At 50.2% G+C, this 22,680-nt stretch overlaps 1 protein-coding gene across 1 annotated transcript in view; it reads left to right on the top strand.

Annotated features, from left to right (window-relative positions):
• Positions 1-23: 23 nt before the first annotated feature.
• The window catches only part of FRAS1 (Fraser extracellular matrix complex subunit 1), a gene marked incomplete at its 5' end in the record, with an annotated part of 26,346 nt that continues 3,689 nt past the window's right edge, over positions 24-22,680 (top strand). The window contains 30 exons of the mRNA XM_010192994.1: positions 24-215; positions 1,153-1,306; positions 1,798-2,061; positions 2,177-2,359; positions 2,678-2,797; positions 3,221-3,400; positions 4,923-5,047; positions 5,316-5,456; positions 5,907-6,134; positions 6,392-6,505; positions 8,147-8,297; positions 9,040-9,199; positions 9,488-9,650; positions 10,696-10,942; positions 11,711-12,055; positions 12,268-12,428; positions 12,812-12,959; positions 13,378-13,583; positions 14,329-14,485; positions 15,052-15,252; positions 15,819-16,006; positions 16,193-16,468; positions 17,153-17,385; positions 17,725-17,885; positions 18,610-18,824; positions 20,451-20,601; positions 20,959-21,066; positions 21,201-21,360; positions 21,766-21,882; positions 22,012-22,178. Of these exons, the coding sequence (XP_010191296.1) occupies positions 24-215; positions 1,153-1,306; positions 1,798-2,061; positions 2,177-2,359; positions 2,678-2,797; positions 3,221-3,400; positions 4,923-5,047; positions 5,316-5,456; positions 5,907-6,134; positions 6,392-6,505; positions 8,147-8,297; positions 9,040-9,199; positions 9,488-9,650; positions 10,696-10,942; positions 11,711-12,055; positions 12,268-12,428; positions 12,812-12,959; positions 13,378-13,583; positions 14,329-14,485; positions 15,052-15,252; positions 15,819-16,006; positions 16,193-16,468; positions 17,153-17,385; positions 17,725-17,885; positions 18,610-18,824; positions 20,451-20,601; positions 20,959-21,066; positions 21,201-21,360; positions 21,766-21,882; positions 22,012-22,178 (5,416 nt within the window). The remainder of the gene's footprint in view (positions 216-1,152; positions 1,307-1,797; positions 2,062-2,176; positions 2,360-2,677; positions 2,798-3,220; positions 3,401-4,922; positions 5,048-5,315; positions 5,457-5,906; positions 6,135-6,391; positions 6,506-8,146; positions 8,298-9,039; positions 9,200-9,487; positions 9,651-10,695; positions 10,943-11,710; positions 12,056-12,267; positions 12,429-12,811; positions 12,960-13,377; positions 13,584-14,328; positions 14,486-15,051; positions 15,253-15,818; positions 16,007-16,192; positions 16,469-17,152; positions 17,386-17,724; positions 17,886-18,609; positions 18,825-20,450; positions 20,602-20,958; positions 21,067-21,200; positions 21,361-21,765; positions 21,883-22,011; positions 22,179-22,680) is intronic.

Genomic DNA, 22,680 nt, shown 5'->3' with positions numbered 1-22,680 from the left:
CACTAGTGGTATTTTGGTTTTCAGGTGAGAGTTTTGGCCCGCAGAGTGCCATGACCGCAGAGGCATCATTTTCTGTTCAAGATGTCCTCGAGAACAGCATTTACTACTTCCAAAGCGTCCACGAAAACATCGAGCCGACGAGCGATGTCTTCAGCTTTTACATGAGCGACGGCTTCAGCCGGTCTGAGGTGCAGAGCATGAACATCACCATTCAGGTACGCCCGTGCTCTCTGCCTGCCTCCCCTTGCACACAGACACATGGCTTTTGGAGTGCAGGCTTTGTAATTACTTCTTTGTAAGGGAAAGACACTACTTCACAGAATCACAGAATCCCAGAACGTTAGGGATTGGAAGGGACCTCCAAAGCTCATCCAGTCCAATGCCCCTGCTGGAGCAGGAACACCCAGATGAGGTTACACAGGAAGGCGTCCAGGCGGGTTTTGAATGTCTGCAGAGAAGGAGACTCCACAACCTCTCTGGGCCACCCTCACTGAGAAGAAGTTTCTTCTCCAATTTCAGTGGAACCTCCTGTGTTCCAGTTTGTGTCCGTTACCCCTTGTCCTATCATTATTTGTCACCGAGAAGAGCCTGGCTCCATCCTCGTGACACTCACCCTTTAAATATTTGTAAACATGAATGAGGTCTCCCCTCAGTCTCCTCTTCTGCAAACTAAAGAGCCCCAGCTCCCTCAGCCGCTCCTCAGAAGGGAGATGCTCCACTCCCTACTTATTCCATTCAAGGGGATTGAGTCTTCCTCCTGTCTCCTCCCCCTGGTACAGGCATATAATTGCCCTGTGACACCAGAGAGCAGTTGTGCATTGCAGCCTCTGCCTCAGGGCTTATTTCAAAGAATTACAGAATGGTTTAGGACCTTAAAAATCATCTGATCCACCCCCCTGCCATGTGCAGGGACACCTCCCACCAGCCCAGGCTGCTCCAAGCCCCGTCCAGCCTGGCCTTGGGTACTGTCAGGGGAATTCAGGGATTTTTCAGGTGTCTCCTGCATAGATTTGGAGAGACCAGTGTAGCCCATCCATGGACATCAGCACCAGTACCGCCATTTGGGAGCTGGTGTTTCATTTAGGGGGTGCAGTGGTCCTTTCCCCTTGGCCGTTCCCTGTTTTTGACTGTGTGCCTTTGGGACCTGCGCAGCGGCAGAACGACGAGCCCCCAAAAATGGTGCTGGAGCCCGTCCGGGTGCACGAGGGCTCCACTGTGGTGGTCACCAACGCCTCCCTCAGCCTGCAGGACCTGGATACCCACAATAGTGAGCTTGTCATCGTGGTTACCAAAAGTCCTGACCATGGTAAGTCCTGACGAGCTGGGAGAGGCTGTCTCTGTGTGTCTGTGTGTGCAATAGCCCCTGATGTGAGACAGAAGCCTGGCACGTGTATATAAAGCACATGTAGACTGTGTTTGGACCAGCACCCACAGAGAGATTGTGCTGCTCTAAGAGCTGTCCCTTGCTATTTCTCCTTTTTTAATAAGCCATTTTGTGTAACCTCATGTCCTGTTGCGGCGTTCATTGCCAAAGGTCTGAGCAGCTCACACCTACCTGCAGTGCAAGGCAGGGTGTGAAGTGAAGGCCAGTGTCACGGTCAACTACTGAGGGCTGTGCACCCTTTTTTGGATCTCATCTATGTAGCCAAATTCTTACCAGTTTTGGCAATTTGGAGAAAAAACCAATTTATCCAGTGAGGTTATGTCCACCTCTGTGCATCCCACTGAGAGCTGGCACACAGAGTCCCCAGCAGAGCATCTTCTCCCCCTAATTTTGATACATTTGTTGTCTACCAGGTCATCTCCGCAGGAGGCAGACCGCTGCGGAGCCCCCGGAGCACGGCCATGTGCTGTCCACGGGCTCGTCCTTCACCTACCAGGACGTTTTGGACGAGCTGATCGTTTACACTCAGAGCGGCGCGGCGGCACAGACAGATGAGTTTGGCTTCTCCATCACGGATGGTCTCTACTCGCAGGCAGGGAGGCTGGAGTTTGCCATGGAGCGGCCAAAGCAGCAGTCACCCACCTTAGCTGTCAACAGGGGCCTGCAGCTCATCGCTGGTACGAGGAGAGGGGGGAAGATGGTATTGCTTTGTGTTGCTGTATGTCCCAGTCTAAACCAGTCACTTAACTGGACTGGCTGAAGCTGTCTGTGGGCTTTCTCTCTGTGGTGCAGGCTCTGCAGCACGCCTCACAGATCAGCACTTGAAAGCTGTTTATTCAGACGACGCGGCGATCAGATTCATCATGAAGAGGGATCCCAGCGTGGGCCGTCTGCAGTTGGCCAGAATTGATCATCCAGCCCAGGTCTCTGTCAAAGGACCCGTCAAAAGCTTCACCCAGGCTGACATAAATAAAGGTGAGACTGCTTGATTTTAGGTCATCACGACAAGGCATGATATGGCTGTGTCTTTATGAGAGGGGGAGAAGGACTTGAAGCAGGGAAGGGAGAGGGAAAGAAGGAAGATAAGGTTCTTACATTAGAGGAGAAACCTGTATCGTTAAGCAAGTGTTAAAAAGTCTCTCTCAGCAGGAGAAAAAGAAGAAAGAGAAAAAGAAATGAAACACCATGAAGCCCCCAGTCCCTCAGTTTACAGAGCCAGCGTGCTTCCAAACTAAGAATGAAACGATGCGGCCTGTAACAAACCAACCCTTTCCTCCTGTCCCCTCTCTCCAGGGCAAGTGGTGTACAGCCACAGGAAAGGGGATCCCGGCGGAAATTTCGCCTTCACCTTTGATGTGATCGATGGCGACGGCAACAAACTGACGGACCAGTATTTTCGTATTCATGTATCAGGTAAAAGGCAGTGCTGAAGTTAGGTTTTCTCTGCTGCAAAGCTCAGCCCTTCCTAGATTCCCATCCCGCATTTATGGCAACTTGGAGATGCTGTTTTTATTCGCTGTTTTTATGCACTTTATTCCTTTGAAGTCTGGGGCATGGGGAGAGTTGGCAGACGTTAGGATTAGTTCTTTGGCTTTCTGTTAAACATGCTGAAAAAGGCAGAAAACTTCCCCTTAGTATCTTCATAAGTCTAGATATGTCTTAAAGACGTTACAATGTTCCTGTCCCCTCAATTAATGCCGAGGCCCTGAGTACCTGTTTTGGAATTACCGCTTCGTGTGAATGTTGTCTTTTACTTGCACACAAATACCCCATTTGGAAACACCGAGGAGAGGAGGGCGACGTCTCCTAACCCAGCTTTGTGTTTAACCCTTTCAGAGGACAGATTTCCCCCCTCCATCGTCGCTAACAAGGGGCTGGTCCTGGATGAGAACTCGGCAAAGACCATCACAACCCTGCAGCTCTCTGCCACCGACCAGGACAGCGAGGTGCCCCAGCTCCAGTACAAGCTCACCAGGCAGCCACAGCTGGGACATCTGGAGCATGTGGCCTCCCCAGGTCAGCAGGAGATGTATTTTACTTGGTATTATGTTTTCCATTAAAAATTAAGTAGGTATTGACCCAGAGAGCTGCAGAATGGGTGAGTTGGAGGCAAGGCAGCCTGATAATCACAGATGAGGATTTATTCAGCCCCATGTAACCTTGCCTGGTGGACTTTGCAGCTCGTGAATCTCCTGTTTCAGGACTTACTACTACATCTGCATGACCTTCAGCCTTTTCTGTGACCACTTATAGCACAATGCCCCAAAAAATCCATCCCCTAATGTCCATGGCAATAGAGCCCACCATGGTGAGCCCACAACTTGCTTTCAGTCCCTGTCTTGGCCAGGATGTCCCTTGCTCCCTAAACACCAGCTTCTTCTCCCAGTTGTGCTTTGGGGAGAGGAAGGGAGCTAAGCACTGAGTTAATTTAAGAGGAGGCTACGTTGTGGGGTGATGGATTTGCTGGATAATAAATTCTGGTCATTTGGGGAAGGGGGGTTTGGTCAGTCCTGTGAAACTCAGAACATAATTACCTGCAAATGTGAGCTGAATGTTTAGAGTTGCCTTCCTTGCCCACTGACAATATGGGTGTCCTGCCCCTCTCTGATGAATTCATCTAAATCCGTGCTGTCACAGAAGATGCTCTTCTGGTTTAGGTTATACCCATCTAAGATGGTATTTCTTCTTGGAATGAGATTTCTCATTAACAGGCGATTAAAGTGGAAATATCTGCTGTGTGTTTTCAAGATGCAGACAGTCCCCGTGCAGCGCGGTTTCGGTGTGTGCTTTGCCTCATCTTCTCACAGTGTAAGATGTCCTGTGGCAAACACACTGCAAGGGTAGGAGTAATGAATGGAAGTTATAACCAGCAACCCCCCTGCCGAGAGAAAATGAGAAACCTTGCAAGATTTTTGTCTAAATTGCAAACTAAACAGCGAGTCTTGTGCTTTGGAGACCTGAAAGAGCTCGATTGAGGAGTTTATGCCTCCTGTTATTTAAAATGTGATGATTCTGAGTTCTGTGCTTTTCCAGCACTAAGGAAGACACAGGGTCACACACTGTGAAAGAGCTGTTCTCGTGATTTAAATGACCTAAACCGAAGGAGAGGGTACTGGAGTGTTCAAAAGAGAACACAAACCTTTCAAGCTAATGAGCTCTGAGGAAATCGTGGCTAATCATCCACTTTGGGCTCATTTATTTGTTTCAGATCCGGGTGTCTTTTGTAGCGTGGCCAATACCTGTCAGTAGCCATTTATTGTGATAAACGAGGGGAAAACTTCTTGGCAGGGTTTCTGTTGTTGTTAAGAGCAGTAAAACTGTCAAATACTAAAGGCTCGAGTATTTTTTAAGATGCTGGTACCTTTCCGTGCTGGGTCCCACCCAATGACCTGTGAAAGTGTAAGTATAACTCAGTGCTGAAAATGGGGCTTCGTCTGTTGTAAATGCTGGGGTGCTTATATTCCTCATCCAACTCCTTGTATTTTTCCCTACCTCCCTCTTTCCATTGCACATTTACCCCCTTTTCTTCTTTTCCTAGGGACCAGAATCAGTTCTTTCAGCCAGGCAGACCTGGACTCCCGCAGCATCCAGTACGTCCACACCAGTGACACTGAGAAGCACAGGGATGCGTTCACCTTTTCTGTGTCTGATGGAACGAACGAGGTGGGTCCCAGCACCTTTTTCCACCCGAGTTAGAGCAGGCTGTTGGTTCTGTAAGATGTGATGGGAGTCAGTTTTCCTCTAATGTCCATCACTGTCACAGAAGGAAGAGGAATGAATTAGTGGAGAGGGGTAGAAGAGGTCATGTTCGTATGATCTGAGCTTAGAAGCTCTTGTTTGCTCAGTAAATAGTTAAAGCATTAACAGTTTCACTGGAGTGGCACTCTTGGTAGACTGAATTCATCAAGAGAGGCTTTTCCTGCTGTTTCAGGTGAGCCAGACGTTCGACATCACCATAAACCCAGTGGATGACTCCTTGCCCGTAGTGCAGAGCCTTGGGATGAGGGTTCAGGAAGGGGTGAGAAAAACCATCACGGAGTTTGAGCTTAAAGCAAGAGACGACGACACAGAGGTAAGGCAGGACTCCCCCTTGCCTCCTTCCTCCCTTGTTCTGCTGCACATCTGGGCTATCAGCAAAATGGGCCTGTGTTCAAAGAGAGAGATGGTAGCGAGTAACATCTCTCCCTGTGATCATCCCCTGCCTGCTCGCAACATCAAACAAACAGCTTGTGGGAGGCGCAGTTGGTACAGAAATAGATGAGTGTTTGAGCAAAGCCAAGCCCCAGCTTGAGAAATGGCTTCATTTGGGATGTCTCTCAGACATGTAAACAACAAGCATGTGTGAAAAACACTCAGAAGTTGTGATCAGAGCTAATCTTTACCCTGTCCCACCTTCCCTTCGGGTGTTATGGATTTGAACCGAGTTTATGCCTAGGGCAGATGAAGATGACATTTCTAGGACTCAGGGTGAATCAGTTCAGTGCGCAGTGCTGAGCTTTCCCGTTCTGTCTCCTTGGTACAGGCTGAGGCAATAACGTTCACAGTCGTGCAGCCCCCCCGGCACGGCCTGATCGAACGCAGCAGCCACGGGCAGCGCTACCACCAAGCCAGCACCTTCACCATGGACGACATCTACCAGAACCGCATCAGCTACAGCCACGATGGTAGCAGCTCGCTGAAGGATCGCTTCACTTTCACCGTGAGCGATGGAACCAATCCCTTCTTCGTTGTGGAGGATGGGGGGAAGGAGGTAAGGGAAGCAGAGGAAACACAAGGGAGATCTTCTATAGCTGATAGAAAGCTACCTCCTCTTGAAGAAGGGGAGACTTTGCTGCTGTTCCAGTGAAGATAAGGGCTAAGTATTCTGTTATGTGATGCTTTTTCCCCTGCCTTTGTGTGTGCAAACTTGACCCGGGACCTTGATCCCAGCACAGCTGAAGGGAGCCAAGCTGGTAAAAGCCAATGCTCTGCCTCCTGGAGTAACATCCGTCTCTGAACTTTTGTCAGGTTGTGACAGCAGCACCGCAGCAGTTCAAAGTGGACGTTCTCCCTGTGGACGATGGGACACCCAGGGTCGTCACCAATCTGGGTTTGCAGTGGCTGGAGTACATCAATGGCAAGGTAAGCGCCTGCCTGGGCTCGGCTTAGGTTGTTTCTCAGGCTGTTGCAGGAGAAGGGGCTTCTCAGAACATCCTGATCCTTCAGCACTTCTGTGAGGGAGAACAGGTATCCCTCTGTGCCCGTGGAGTGCCTTGGAAAAAGCAGAGATGTGCAGGGGTGTCTGCACTGCAGCTTCGTTAGTTGAACCAAGCAAACTGTCTCCAGGGCACTAAATTGCCTGCTGGACCATGTCCTTTCAAAGAGATGTGGTATAGGGATTTCTTGCTGTGATATGCCTTTGTTTGCTCAAGTCCAAATAAAACCCAGCAAACTCTGTCATGCGTATTTTTAAGGACACAGATAACTGCACAGAAATCCTTCAGTTCTTCCCAGGAAAAAGGGTTAGAAGACACTGTATTAAGAAATTGTGTTAAGAAGTGGCTACCTCAGCTCAAATTCCTGACTTCAGAAGAAGCGCTTCTGCAGCCTCAGGCAGTTCAATTCTCTCTTTCTTCTCCTGCTGTTTAAGGTGTTTTCTTTTTAAAGAGAGAGCAAAGTGTGGTGGAGCTGAGGCACATCCGTGAGGTCGTTTGAAAGAGGTGGGGTGCAGGCTGACTGCAGCAGCATGGACTGTCCTGAGTGAGACCTTCAACCTGACACTGTTTGCAAATGGGTTTTTTGCAGAGCCAGACTTGATGAAGAAGGCCAACGCCATCCTGGGGTGGATGAGAAGGGGTGGTTGTAGGGCAGAGAGGTTCTCCTGCCCCTCTGCTCTGCCCTGCTCACACCACAGCTGCAATCTTGGGTCCAGTGCTGGGCCCTCAGCTCCAGAAGGACAGGAACTGCTTGAAAGAGTCCAGCAGGGCCACAGAGATGCTGGAGGGAGTGGAGCATCTCCTGCTGAGGAGCGGCTGAGGGAGCTGGGGCTCTTGAGCTTGGAGCAGAGGAGACTGAGGGGTGCCCTCATTCCTGGGGATCCATTTGGAAAGGGCAGTGTCAGGAGGAAGGAGCCAGGCTCTGCTCTGGGATGTCCAATGCCAGGACAAGGGGCAGTGGTCCCAAGCTGGAGCGCAGGAGGTTCAAGCTGAAGATGAGGCCAAAGTTTGTGAGTGTGAGGGTTCTGGAGCATGGCCCAGGCTGCCCAGAGAGGTTGTGGAGTCTCCTTCTCTGCAGACACCCAAAGCCCTGGCCGTGTTCCTGTGTGAGTGCTCTGGTGATCCTGCTGTGGCAGGGGTTGCACTGGGGGAGCTTTCCAGGTCCCTTCCAACTCCTCCTATTCTGGGATTCTGTGAGGTGAGCACCAGCACAGTTCATGGAGCGGTGATTTCCAGGTGAAGCCAAAAGATTTGTCATGGCCTTTAGCCCCAGCTGATGGAGCTGCGCAGCTTGTTCTGAATTTGCTTTTGTTTGAGCCACAATGTTTTATCATTAAACAAACCAGATCTGAGGCAGAATTTGAACCCTTCCTATGCTGTCAGACATCTCGTGGGGCATCAGTGTGTTTGAGGCCACTCTGTGTGCTCTGTGCTCTTACATCCCATAGCTTTTCCCTCCTAGAGCACAGTTTGGCAGGGATGGTTGGGCTTTTTTGGATGAACGGTCGATCAGACTTGCACTGCTGGATCTCCAGGGTTTTCCTCCCTTGCTTTGGCTTTATTCCAGGCAACCAATCTCATCACGAAGAAGGAATTACTGACGACAGACCCCGACACAGATGACAAACAGCTGATCTACGAGATAACAACCGGTCCCAGAAATGGTTACGTGGAGAACAAGCTGAAACCTGGGACAACTGTGACCACCTTTACCCAGGGTATGGAAGTTGGGCTGTATGTTGTTGCTTTTTTACTACTGCTGCTTCAGTTTGTGTGTGTGGTGGGGCAGGGAAATAAAAAAGAAAGTGAGAGGGGAAAAGACAAGGGGCAAATCTCAAAGGGGTGTCCAGAAATAAGATTTAATCTTTGCTTTCAACTGCAGAAATCCTCTGATTTCTTAGAAATGTCAGCCTCTGTCCTGTAGACACCCGGGTTGTCCGGACGTGTTAGAGCCAGAGATTTGACTTATGGCAGTATAGAACAGTTGTAGCATTTGCATGTGGATCTACTTACCATCACAAGGTCTGGGAAATGTTTAACCAGCAGTGAAGAGAGAGCAGCTGGAAAGTTCACTCTTGCAGGACTCAGGAGCCCCCCATTAGGAAGGGGAGGTGAGGGAGTAACATTATTTTAGGGCTGGAGCTCAGGAAACATCTGCTGTGGAAGGAGATGCCAGCTTATAAAACAGAGCTGAAGTAGGTCCTGCCCAGGCAAATCTTTGCATTAGATCAAAGCTGCTTTAATTTTACCTTATTTTTAAGTATGAGCCATTATGGATAAAGGCAAGGCAAGGGAATGACTTGTCCCAGCTTGTAGGCTGTGAGACCAAGGCAGATGGAAAAGCTGCTGCAGCATAGAGGGAGTGCGAAGATCCCCGTCCCTGCAGCTGTGTGGATGCGTGTCTCAGTAAAATTGCTGCTGAGTTTCTGGGTTGGCTCATTGGATGTCTCTTCCTGGCAGAGGATGTGAACCAGGGCCTCATTCGCTACGTGATGCATGAGGAGAAGGTTCAAGAGACCACGGACAGCTTTCAGTTCCTGGTGAAGGACAGCAAACCCAATGTGGTCAGCGGCAACATCTTCCACGTCCGGTGGTCTCTCCTCAGCTTTACGGACACCAGGTAAATGGTGCAGGGTTTGCAGCACTCTTCTGGCAGATGGGGTCTTGTCTGGAGCTAGGCAGGTTGAGCCCCATAATACGTGATGGACCTGCAGCTTGGAAATGAAATTCTGGGGCAGTTAACATCATTTGTGCCTGTATTTCAGTGGCACCCCATCAGGACTGAGGTCTCACTGCTGTAGCAGCACACACAGCATTCCTGTTGTTGATTTTTTGGCATTTTAGGGGTGCAACAGCAGTCACTATGGAAACGGGAGCTGTTATTTGTCTGTGTTTGCTACGTTTCCAGCTACAACGTTAGAGAGAGCGCGGGCTCTGTGAGCATCACCGTGAGGCGGCACGGCAACCTCAACCAGTACACGATTGTCCTGTGCCGCACGGAGCAGGGAACGGCCACCTCCAGCTCCGCTTCCCTGCCAGGACAGCAGGACTACGTGGAGTACGCGGGGCAGGTAGGATGGGGCCACCACAAAAAGGAAGGTCTGACCCATACTGGTCTTGATCATCGTGGCTGTGCTTGGAAATTGGGTTATGTTTCCACCAGCTTCCCACCATGAAGTGCCTGGGCGCTGCCTCGTGCTCTTTCACCCTAGCAGCTCCCTCGTGTTGGGTGATGGATGCGTTGCTGAGGGGTGGAGAGGCAGGGCTCAGCACCTCAGAGATGGAGCACGACGCAGATTGAAGCACAGAAGCTGCTGCGCTCCTTGGGAGGGTGAAAAGTGATGCGGCCAAGCAATCTGAATTGCTAGGCTGCCTTGTAACACCGCGACATCTAAAAGCCAGAAAAACAACTGAAACGGGAATTTTAAGTCCGCAAGAGGAAGAGCACTTTTCTCCTTAGGTTGTTCCTACAGTCTGACTTGCTAACTGTTAAAAAGTCTTTAGTTTTAATTGCATTTGGTGGACATGAGCTTCCTTGTCCGTCATCCTCACTTCTTCCTGCCCTTCCAGATCCAGGCATTCTGTGGTGCTGTGTGTTTTCTGCCTAGGCAGTGTCTTTGTCTTCAGCTCCTGAAAATTCCACTACAGAGTAGTTGCACAAATAGTTGTTGGGATTTTTCTCTGTCCCCAGCCACTTCTTCCTTTAGAGACCTTGCGATAGAGACACTGGGATTTCATGAAGAAATCCCCCATCTCCCCAGTGCTGTGCATGGGACCTCCATCCTTCCAAGTCTTGTTTCCTTCTCTGCGCACCTAAGGCCTGTGTAAACCATCCTCAACGTAGCACTGGGATTTTGTACTGATGTCTTTTTCTCCAGTGGCTTTTTTGGTGCTTTTCCTGGACATCTATCCTTTTTTCTTCCTTATCCTCTACTGTTTAGAGCCCTGGATTTTGTAGCTATTGCTGATGTAATAGCCAAGGTGATAGCTGATTAGTAATAATAATCTGTTAAAATTATAATAAGTTGATTTAATGACTCAGGCAAGGGTAAGGCAAGAAGGACTGAAAGTTTCAGACCCCGATCCACAGACATCAACCTCCTTGCTGCCTTCCAGGTGCAGTTTGAGGAGCGGGAGGACACCAAGGCCTGCACCATCACCATCAACGACGACGCCGTCTTTGAGAGCGCGGAGAGCTTCGCCGTGGAGCTCAGCATGCCGGCCTACGCCCTGCTGGGGAACGTCACCCGCGCCACCGTCACCATCGCCGACCCCGAGGACGAGCCCACCCTGCAGTTCGACAGGAAGACCTACCACGTCAGCGAGGACGCCAGGGTCCTCTCCGCTCCCGTGGAGAGGAAAGGTGGGTCGAGCCATGCAGAGTGACTTGCTTTACACCCATGGGACACACTGTGGAGTATTTGTGGCTGCTGAGAGCTTGGGGTTTTTAATTCTGTGCATTATAGATGATAGGTTTAGCGAGTGTATCCTGCAGTCTTTTATCACGTGTCTAGGATTGCTGCAAAGCTGCTGGGGGAGCCTTTGCAGCGTGTGCTGCCCTTGCCAGGAGCAGGCAAACAGCTGTTACCCCTTGACAGGCAAATAAGCGTCCCCCAAAACGAGTGGTGTTCCCTGGGGTCTGCTGCTTTATGATTTTGCAGTGATTCTCTGCTTTTTTGGAAATGGCTTTGCGGCACAACTGAAATGACAAGCAGCGATTCGGAGCAGATGGATTTGGGTTTTTATTCCTCCCCCAGCTGTGCTGTAAGACTCACCAACCAAATTAAAGCTCCCTACTTTGGGGTCCATTGCTCCTCCCAGCAGGAGCAGCCCCTTGTATTTATTTGCTGCTTCTCTGTGATCTAGATACTGTGTTTTATGTGCAGCCTGCCACTGTACTGTACATTCTCTAATAGGCAAGTGCCACCCATTTCATAGTAACCAAGAGTGCCAATTTGGAGTATACCTGGAAGTCACACCTAAGCCAGTTTTAATGCAAGTTTAGGAGCAGGAATAGTGTTGTTTTTTTACTCCTTTTCTGAATGCTGCTGGATTATTTAAGTGAATGGTGTCTCCACCAAATAGAATGAAGTTTTTCCATAGACTTATGGCTTTCTCTGTTGCATCTCAGGGGACACCAGCAGCACCGTGTCCGCCATCTGCTACACTGTCCCCAAATCAGCCAGGGGAAGCAGCCTTTATATGCTGGAATCCGGCTCCGACTTCAAGTCCCGGGGGATGACGGATGACAGCCGCGTTGTTTTTGGACCGGGCGCCACCACGGCGACGTGCGACGTGACGCTGATCGATGACAGCGAATACGAAGAGGAAGAGGAGTTTGAGATCGTGTTGGCCGATGCCTCCCGGAACGCACGCATCGGCAGCCGGGCTTCGGCCAGCGTCTTCATCGGGGGCCCCAACGACGCCTCTACGGTGGCCCTGGGAAATGCGACGTTCACGGTCAGCGAGGCTGCAGGTGAGGAGGAGCAGGGGCTCCCCGAGGGCTGCCCCGCGCTGGAGCAATTCAAGGCACAGCAGCGGAATCGTAAAAGCTCCGCAAAGGGTTTCTGCTCTTCCCTCTGCTCCTGAGGGGAAGGTTGGAGGGTGTTCTCTGCAGCAGCCTGTGCTCAGCGGGGAAGGGGTTTTGTGGTCCACAGCTGCTTTCTCATCTTGGTTCTCTCTGAACAGGAAACGTTGAAATTCCAGTCCTCCGGCAGGGACCTGATCTCTCAACCCCCATCTCGGTGTGGTGCGCCACTCGGACGTCAGACCCTCCATCGGCCAGCCCTGGTATCGATTACGTCCCCAGCTCCAAAAAAATAGAGTTCAGGCCAGGCAAGACAGCAGAGGTGAGGAGCCACTCGGACTCCTGATGAGTCTGCTCTGTCTGGGGACACTTCTCTCTCGTTGATGTGCACGCTCTGTATTTGCCTGCTTTTAAAAATCCTCTCAGGGCCACGTGAGGATTGTTAATGAATCTGCTAAGCACAGATTCGCATCTAATCAGCGCTCCAGCCAGAGAGGATTTGGTCAGGCTGCTTCTCCCAGGATAAAAGTGTCTGCGTGTTCTCTGAAGTAATAACGCTGGGATTTATCTAGAAAATTGTTTCAATTGATTAATGAGTTCAGAAAAGCCCTGACATAATGACTTTACATTAGAAAACCAAACATAAATGCCAGGAAGAATGGCAGCTTTGCATCTCTAAAGTCAGGACTTCTCCTTTCCTTCCAGTTCTGCACTCTGACCATCCTGGACGATGCTCAGTACCCGGTGATAGAAGGACTGGAGACCTTTGTGGTTTACCTCAGCTCACCCCACGGAGCTGAGCTGACAAAGCCCTTCCAAGCCATCGTGGCCATTAATGACATCTTCCAAGATGGTGAGTGATCCATGGCAGCTCTGTCCGGTCCATCCACTTCCACGCAGCAGGAAACTGCTCCACGGAAAGCTGTCCTTAGGCTGGATTCAACCTGTTTTCCTGAAGTCCTTCCATTCCGTTTGGCTGCCCTGTTTCTTTCCATACTTCACTGTCCACAAGAGCTTGGAGCCTCTGGAAGTGCAGAATGAATTTTCCTGTAGCATTCCCTCACTTTTAGCTGTGTTTCTCCTCTGCTTAGAGCTCAGTCCTCATTTTGTGCTTTCTGTGTGCCAAAGTCCCCCTTATATGTGAGAATGTTCCACTGCATGTTTCCTTTTCCTTGTGTTACAACCTTCTCCCAGGGTATACATGCCTGGATTAGCTCCTGTCTTTCTGTGGAGCTTCAATACTGCTTGACTCTTCTTATTGCCTCCTGCAGTGCCTAGCATGCAGTTCACCAAGGACACGTACACGGTGAAGGAGAAGGAAGGTGCTCTGCACATCCCCATCTTCCGCACCGGGGACCTGAGCTACGAGTCCTCGGTCAGGTGCTACACAAGGAGCCAGACAGCAGAGGTCATGGAGGACTTTGCAGAGAGGAGAAACGCAGAGGAGTCCCGCATCACCTTCTTAAAAGGGGAGAAGGTGAGCTGAGCCTGGCTCGCAGGGACAATGGGAACCATCGGAGGGAATGGTTCAGATCTCAGCTCTGCATTGTCAGAGGGAGTTGGCAGAGGCTGCCCAAACTGGTGTCTTAGATGCTTAAGGTGTCACATTCTTCTGGTCCTGGATAATAAAGGAGGTCTTTGTTTCATGAGGCTGCCCAAACTGGTGTCTTAGATGCTTAGGGTGTCACATTCTTCTGGTCCTGCAAATATGATGTGAAGGAGGTCTTTGTTTCACGATAAAACTGGTTAAAACATGAAATGCAAATCCTCCATGTCCGTAGGACTCAGGATTGTTGTAGCAGAGATTGTTGTAGAGAGCTGTCAGTCTGTGGAAGTCAGTGTCTCCACTGCTGTAACCGTGTGGTTTGTCCACACATCCTTAAAATTAGAAATCTTTCTTCCCAGATTGACAGTACTCAGACATTAAACACTAGATAGCACCATAAAATGGTTTTGGTTCACAGTACTCAGACATTAAACACTAGATAGCACAAAGACCTTTAAGATTTTCAAGTTGATTGTCAAGTTTTAAGATTGTCAAGTTGATAGTGAGGTACAGTGTGGCCTTTTAAACACTAGATAGCACCATAAAATGGTTTTGGTTCGAAAAGACCTTTAAGATTTTCAAGTCCAACCATTGATAGTGAGGTACAGCGTGGCCTTTAAGTGGCTTCAGTGGATTTATGAACGTTTGCTGTTTGCTCCTGCTTCCTTGGCTTCAGGTGAAGAACTGCAGTGTTTATATCAGCGATGATTCTGCCTTTGAAGCAGAAGAGCAGTTCCAGGTCTATCTTGGTAGCCCACTTGGAAACCATTGGAGCGGAGCTCGGATTGGGAAGCTGGACGTGGCCACCATCACCATCACCAACGACGAAGATGGTAAGCGAGGATGCTCAACAGGGGTGTAGAAGTTGTCATGTAGGATGCTGCTATAGGGTTGTCAGCTCAATCTCACCAGCAGTTTGTGGTTTTATCTGGTACATGTGAATGCCTCCAGTGAAGTGATGGCAGCTCTGCGTGCAGCTCACTGATGTGGAGAGATTGAATAATGGGGGCTTGAACCCACCACTTGTCCCATTCCCCTGCAGTTGTACAGGGAGTTACTGTGCTTCCTCTGGGACATGTTCCCTTCCCTCCACAGAGTCACAGCCTGGAGGGATCTGTGGGGAGGAAGAGGGATGCCAGGTCCCTGGTTCAGGGTGAGAATCATGTGCTGTCCTCTGCAGCCCAATACATGTGTTGGGATTTGTCTTCCACTCCTTGCTCTCATCCACATCCAACCCTTACAGCTGCAGTTTTGGCCCCTGTTTTGTGCAGCCCCTTGCTCTGAATACACATAGGAACAGTCTAAACTGAGCTGAGTTTGGCTTGCCCCCGTTGCCAAACACCCTTCATGTGTAAACTGGTGCAAACCTGGAGCTCTTTCTTCCCTGCTGTTCCTGTAGCTCCCACCATTGAGTTTGAAGAAGCTGCGTACCAAGTGCGGGAGCCGCCTGGCCCGGAGGGCATCGCTGTTTTAAATATCAAGGTGGTGCGGAGAGGGGATCAGAACAGGACCTCCAAGGTCCGCTGCAGCACCCGCGATGGCTCGGCTCAGGCCGGAGTCGATTACTACCCCAAGAGTCGGATGCTCAAGTTCAGCCCAGGTAAGGGGTCCTTGGAGGCCATGGCCTCACCAGAGATATTTTGGATGTTTTGTATAATTAGCAAAAAGGCTGAATTGTTAAATGAGGGGTGACCAGAATGGAGGAAGAGGTGATAGCATCTTACAGGCAGGAGTGGTGGTCTTCAAACTCAGCAGAGATGTCTCAGATCCACTACTGCAGCTTAGACCCTGTTGCTGAAAGCAGGAAGCCCTCACCAAACAGTTGTGAGAGGGAGCAGAGATGCTCACAGGAGGGGTGGGATGTACCTTGGATCATAGATTTTTACTACAGACAGCTAATGCAGGGCAGGCGTTATTAATCCTCAGATGGCATCTGCTGGTAAATCTCTCACCTGATCAATTGGGTCAGTTATTGGAGCTGGAGTTTTATGTATAGAGTAGGCTTGGGTGTGGAAGGGGCTAAATTATTAGTAGCAATGAGTGGAAATAAAATTTATTAGCCATAAATTGGCCATAGGCTGGACGAGCTGTGCAGTTTTATTATGAGAACTTCGGGGCAGTGCCTGAGGATAAAACGAGTTCTCTCTGTTGCGTTTGCTTTCGCAGGCGTGAACCACATCATGTTTAAAGTGGAGATCATGTCCAACGAGGACCGGGAGTGGCACGAGTCCTTCTCCCTGGTGCTGGGCCCCGATGACCCGGTGGAAGCTGTTCTTGGAGACACCAGCACGGCAACAGTGACCATTTTGGATCAGGAGGCAGCAGGGAGCCTGATTCTCCCAGCACCTCCCGTGGTAAGTTGCCCGCTGCAGTGGATGTGGTTTAGTACTCTTCAAGCACAGACTGAAAACCCCGGTGGGCTCTCTGAAATAAAATTCAGAGCTGTAACGACGTGGAAAGCTTGGAGTGTGTGGGGAGGATCGCCTCTCCTGCTCCTCCCCTCATCCCCACACGAGTGCTGCCGTCTTGCATCCATACAGGTCGTCACCCTGGCAGATTACGACCGCGTGGAAGAAGTGACCAAGGCCGGTGCTAAGAAATCCCCTTCCCCAGGTTACCCGCTCATCTGCGTCACTCCCTGCGACCCTCACTTCCCCAAACACGCGGTCATGAAGGAGCGCTGCAGCGAGGCGGGGATCAACCAGTCCTCCATACACTTCAGCTGGGAAGTGGCAACGCCCACGGATGGGAACGGGGCCAGGTCTCCTTTTGAGACCATCACCGACAAAACGCCGTTCACTAGCGTCAACCATAAGGTACACGGCTAGGTCCTGGCACGGCGAGGCTGCGAGAGCAGGTGGTGTAAGTCAGCGAGGGCTTGGGGCAGCTCTGTCAGCCTGGGTACTGCGTGGTCACTCACAGCTTGAATTTCGGTTGCGTTCCTGCACCTGAAAAAGTGGCCGTGCCCAAATAAGAGCTCCGCACGCCGACGTGATCTGTGTTACCAGGGGTTGCCTGCCTGCTTTCCGTCCTGCTTACACTTTAGGGACACAGAGATTAAGACCTAAAATCTCCTCGGGTTTGGGAATTGGTGTGAGACACACAGGTGCTGCTTTGGGGATTATTTGTTTCCTTCTGGCTTCAGCAAATGTAGCGCCGTTCTTCATTTGGCCTGCTAAAAGCACCGCTTCTGTTGGTGCGGGACGTAGCTGTGAGCGCTCAGGCACTTCAGTAAATCCCTGGTGGCAGCGGACAGCTGGAGTCTGGCAGATCCTAGCAGCTCGAGCTCCCTCTGCTATGTGGGCAGAGTTAGGAAGCTGTAAAGCACCCAACATAGGGAATGAGAGAGAGACCAATCCCATCTGCATACCCAAGCAGGCATTGCCACACACGTGTGCTCCTGGTTTGCACGTCCCTGACCTCCACGCTGCCTCAAAACACCAGGACAGAGTGGTTTTGCTACGTAGTGAGATGTGTTTCTCCCTCCTGGTTCCCCACAGGTGCTGGACAGCATTTACTTCAGCCGGCGGTTCCACGTGCGCTGCGTGGCCAAGGCGGTGGACAAGGCCGGCCACGTGGGGACCCCCCTGAGGAGCAACGTGGTCACCATAGGCACTGACAGCGCCATTTGTCACACCCCGGTGGTGGCGGGGACGGCCCGGGGCTTCCAGGCGCAGTCGTTCATCGCCACTCTGAAGTACCTGGATGTCAAGCACAAGGAGCATCCCAACAGGTATGGAGAAGGGGAGCGTGCAGACCTTCACTGGCCCCCCTGGGTTCAAAAGCACATCTCTCCATGCAGAGAACCCTCCTTGGACAGCGTAGGGTGCTCAGAGGAAGAGGTTCCCACTCTCTTCCTCACACCCAGCTCTTCTGGAAGATTTCTCTTCCCCTCAAGAGGCTGGAGTTAGTGGGAAAATCGAAGGAGCACATGTGTAGATGGGAGGATGAAGCTGAAATTAAACATCAGGCTGCCACCAGCAGGCTGTGTGCTGCTGCTGTGGGGTGTGTGGTAAAGCAGGAGGCCCCTCTGACTGCTTTTTTCCACTGTCTCACCGACGATTTGTTGCAGAATCCACATCTCAGTGCAGATCCCCCACCAGGATGGCATGCTGCCCCTCATCTCCACCCTGCCGCTGCACAACCTGCATTTCCTCCTCTCCGAGTCCATCTACAGGCACCAGCACGTCTGCTCCAACCTGGTCACCATCGGAGACCTCAGGGGCATCTCAGGTAATGCTGAGAGCCAGCTCTTCCTTACTCAACCCCTGAGGGTGGTAAAGAAAAGCAGGGAAGGCTCTGGCTTCCTCTGGGTGCTGTTGACATTGTGTATATAATAATTAATCCTCCTGTACTAACAGCAGTGAGCAGAGCGGCCCTGTTGAAAGCTGAGGGATTGTTTCAATAATAATAGAGTTAAGCAGCGCTGCTCTGCTTGAGGAGGTCGTAGCTGGTGGATTTGAGCTTTTCAAACCTTATCTTGTGATATCCACGCAGTTCAAGAGGGATCCACAGGGGGTGGATGACTCTCTCTGTGTCACCGAGGTCTCCAGCGTGGCAACAAGCAGCGGCGAAAGCAAATTCACTGCCAGCATTAATGCCAGAGCCAAATTAAAAAGGCAGTTTGTGTCTCTGAAACTCAAGTGTTAGCACAGTCTATGCTTGTGCACCGCAGCAGGGGGCTGTTGTACTTCATTCTGTGCATTTCTCAGTTTAACCTCAACCTTTAATTCATACGTTCCTAAATTTGCTTTTTAGGATTCTTACCTTACCCCTGTCACATTTTCCCCTGTGAAAAGCTGTGTATATTCAGTTTGACCTCTATGGTAAGGGAAGGAGAGGAGCCCATGAAGTCCCTAATACAATAGAAGTCACTGACACGATTTGAGAGCGAAAACTGGACCTCAGGCTCTTTAGCACCCGCAGTGATCGCTGTCCTGATGTCCTTCAATCCCAGAGGCAGGGTTTCTGGATGAGGTGACCTACGACAGCATCGTTCTGGGTCCCGGCTACGACCGCCCGTACCAGTTCGACCCTGCAGTGAGAGAGCCAAAAACAATCCAGCTCTACAAGCACCTCAACCTCAAGAGCTGCATTTGGACCTTCGACGCCTATTACGACATGACCGAGTTAATCGATGTCTGCGGAGGCTCTGTCACCGCTGACTTCCAGGTGAGGTGCGGTGGCCAAAACCCCTCCACGTAACCCAGATCTTTCCCAATTTGTAGGCAGAGCTCCACTTTGTGCCCATGAATATTTGCAGCTCTGCTCTCTGCAGCTCCACGCTGTTCTCTTGCAATTTTAACCACATTCTTGGCCAATATAAATGAGCAAAGAACCAAGCAGAGGCACGTCAGTTTGTACTCCTCCGTGGAGCGAGCTCGTGGGAATTTTTAAGTAATTTCTTAATAAACCGACTGGAAAACCCAAAAGCTGGAAATGTTCTTCTATCAAATCGTGGCTTTCACTACCAGCTGTGCCTCACTGCCCTCTCCTGGATGGATTATATAGTGAATATCTCATCTTCATTATGTTCCTGTAGTAAATTCCCAGTCATGGTGTTACGGCCACCGTCGTCTCTTTTAATTCCTGCCGGTCTGGAATACTTGGTTAACTTTCCTTTTATAGCTGCCTTTATTTGCACAGATCCACAGGAGCCACTTGAACTAAGCTAGCTGCATAATTTAGGACTTGAAGCCTGGCACCAACCAGTCTGGAACATCAGCTCTCTTGGGGGCTTGGAAAGTACAGCTGCTCTCCGCAGATAATAGATGGAGTGTATATATATACATATATATCTATATATTTAGCCAGAGAGCTCTGGCATTTCACACACTCCTAGGGACAGCCCTGAGCAAGCAGAACTGGTTATTTTTAATCCACAGAATTAGAAACAGGGGGGGTTTTTTTGAGGTAAAGCTGTGACCTCAGCTCCTTTTGTACCGTACACGACACCAGTGTGCGTTAGTACTTATTTAAAATGCAGGTTTGTCTAAAGTACCTGCACAAAAAGGTAAAGAAAGGCCATGCACTTCATCTCCAACTGAAATGCAGGGTTCTTGCAGTATGTGAGGAGCACTTTCTGAGTGCCTACTTTGCTTCCAGCAATTCTTCATTATTCTTTTTCGACCAGCAGTAACTTTTTTCCAAATCAGCTCATTGGTTTTAGGGCCCACTCCTGCGCTGTAGTGAGTTTTAGTGCCTCTGCCCACAGAAAGACCAACTTTATGTCCATGGCATGTATTGAAACCCATGGATTGGGGGGTCTGGAGTGATGCACACACTTGTAGCTGCCTCTGGGCTCCAGCTTCAGCTTCCTTCCCTCTTCGGAGAAGCCTGAGGGAGCAGAACTTCGTTGAACCCTTTCCAAAATTCTGCTCTGCAGTAGTCAGGGACTTCTCTTACTGGTTTGTCATTCAATTAATGCAAACACGAAGCCTGGAAATCATTTATCTTGGGAAAATGGCCCAGCCTGCTCGTGCCTGCACCATGGAGCTGCTTCAGGCGTTAAGGAGAGGGGAATAAGGGCTTGTGCAGGTTGCACGTCTGTGCCTGCTTCTGCCTCTGTGCTGAGAATCAGAGGGAATACAATAATATATCTTGAATATCTGTCCCAGAATGGCAAGGTATTGCAAACTTACCACTTCTGGCCTCAGTTATTAACAAATGTGTCTCCTGTGGCAGGTGCCCTGGCTTTTTTCCCCATTTTCGGAGCAGAACACGAACGCAGTGGGTGCTGTGAGTCTGGGCCAGTGCCTCTCCTTTGGATTTAACCACTTTTTGGGGTTTCATTGGCAGGTCCGGGACTCTGCCCAGTCCTTCCTGACAGTCCACGTCCCACTCTACGTCTCCTATATTTACGTGACGGCGCCGAGAGGTTGGGCTTCTCTGGAGCATCACACGGAGATGGAGTTCTCCTTTTTCTACGACACTGTGCTCTGGAGGACGGGTAGGTCTGAGGATTTGGGGTATGGGAGGATTGTTTTGTTCTGCTGTATCCTTTTCCTTAACTTTGCCACTGCCGCTGCAGCCCTGAGCCTGGGCAGCACTCATTGAAATGAAGGTCAGGTATGGCTGCAGTTATAAAAGCTTAGCAAGGGCTAAAAATAAGTTACATTCACATAGGGGGCAACTCTGTATTTACTTCTTTTGTGCTTGAGTGAGACTTAGGCAGCATGTGGATAATGGAAGATTGCATAGCTGGCTCGCTGGAGGGTTATCCCAATTAAAATGTGCTTTTCTGGGGCTGACAGAGGCCACCTGAGGATGCTGTGTGGCCTCCCCGCTGACTCTGTTCTCGCTGCAGGGATTCAGACAGACAGCGTCCTCTCAGCCCGACTGCAGATCATCAGGATCTACATCCGTGAGGACGGGCGGCTGGTGATCGAGTTCAAGACGCAGGCCAAGTTCCGAGGTGAGAGCCTGGGGCCTGGCAGGGAAAGGGAGAGCGGCGAAACACAGATGTGCTCTGCGGACGCAGAACCAGTCCCTGTGTGCAGCCTGCGGTCTCCTAATGCTCTGCCTTACCCGTCCTTGTCCTCACCCCAGGGCTTTTTGTCATGGAGCACCACAGCCTGCCCGATGTCAGATCTTTCCTGATGACTCCAGAGCACCTGGGAGGCATCGAGTTTGACCTGCAGCTGCTGTGGAGCGCTCAGACTTTCGACTCGCCCTACCAGCTCTGGAGGGCCACCAGCTCCTACAACAGGTGAGGACTGCGGGTTCAGCCACCTCCAGCAGCTTCCCACAGCACAATGCGCTTCCTAATCAATTAATGGGTGCGTAATTAACTGCGACACTGGCGTGGTCTCAAATCCAGGCAATCCCTGCTGCTGTTTTGGTGATCATGGGGTTAGGAGCCTGCTCTGCTCAAGGGCTCAGATCAGAGCCTTGGCAGTGCGGAAACCACTGCTCTGTCCCTTGTGTGAGGGGAAAAAAGAGCAGTTCATCACCTTGTAAACGCGTTTTTCTAGCAATTAATTTTCTGGGAGGACATTTTTGGGGCAAGGGTTAGGTCCTGCTGTGAACTTTGGCTTCTTCCGCTAATCAGATGATTGTGGATGTCGGGCTTGGGGTATCATTTGGTGACCGTGGTGTCTCCGTGTGTCCCCAGGAAGGACTACTCAGGAGAATACAGCATCTTCCTCATCCCCTGCACCGTGCAGCCCACGCAGCCCTGGGTAGAGCCTGGAGACAAACCCCTGCCTTGCACGGCCCATGCTCCGGAGCGGTAAGGAGCTGTTGTCACATCAGCAGCCCAATTTCACCCCATTTGGGTTTGATTTTGGTGAAGCAGACCATGCACAGAGCAAACCTCTCAACTAAACCTCTCCTTTTTCCTCCCCTCTCCCAATTTCAGCTTTCTGATCCCGATTGCCTTCCAGCAGACGAACCGCCCGGTCCCCGTCGTCTACTCCCTCAACACCGAGTTCCAGCTCTGCAACAACGAGAAGGTGTTTCTGATGGACCCCACCAAAGCCGAGATTTCCCTGGCAGAAATGGATTACAAAGGCGCTTTTTCCAAGGGTAGGACTTAGTTTTTCCACCCTATTCCACTTGTACCTCAAGTTTCTGTCTTTTTTACAGCAATGAGCACGTTACAGCCTGGTAACAGCACGGCCAGAGGACAGGAGTGTGCTCTGGGGTTCTCTTGGTGGTGATAACACTGTTAATGCTGATACTTAATACTAATGTTAACGTTGTTGTTGTTGTTACTACTACTATTATTATTGCTATTATTATTACTACTACTACTAATATTATGGCTATTATTACTGTTATTGTAATTATTAATATTATTACTACTGCTATTACTATTATTATTGCTATAATTACTATCCTTGTTATTGCTATTTATTACTATTGTTACTATTATTGTTCTTATTATTGTTAGTATTTATTATTATTATTATTACTACTATTATTACTATTGCTGCTACTGTTGCTATTAGTGCTGCTATTATTATTGTTGTTATCACAGAATCCCAGACCGTTAGGGATTGGAAGGGACCTCAAAAGCTCATCCAGT

Source organism: Mesitornis unicolor, unplaced genomic scaffold, assembly GCF_000695765.1.
Source record: "Mesitornis unicolor isolate BGI_N332 unplaced genomic scaffold, ASM69576v1 scaffold20619, whole genome shotgun sequence".
NCBI classification, from domain to species: domain Eukaryota; kingdom Metazoa; phylum Chordata; class Aves; order Mesitornithiformes; family Mesitornithidae; genus Mesitornis; species Mesitornis unicolor.
Note: the sequence above shows the minus strand (reverse complement) of the source record. Positions and strands in the feature narration are given on the sequence as shown.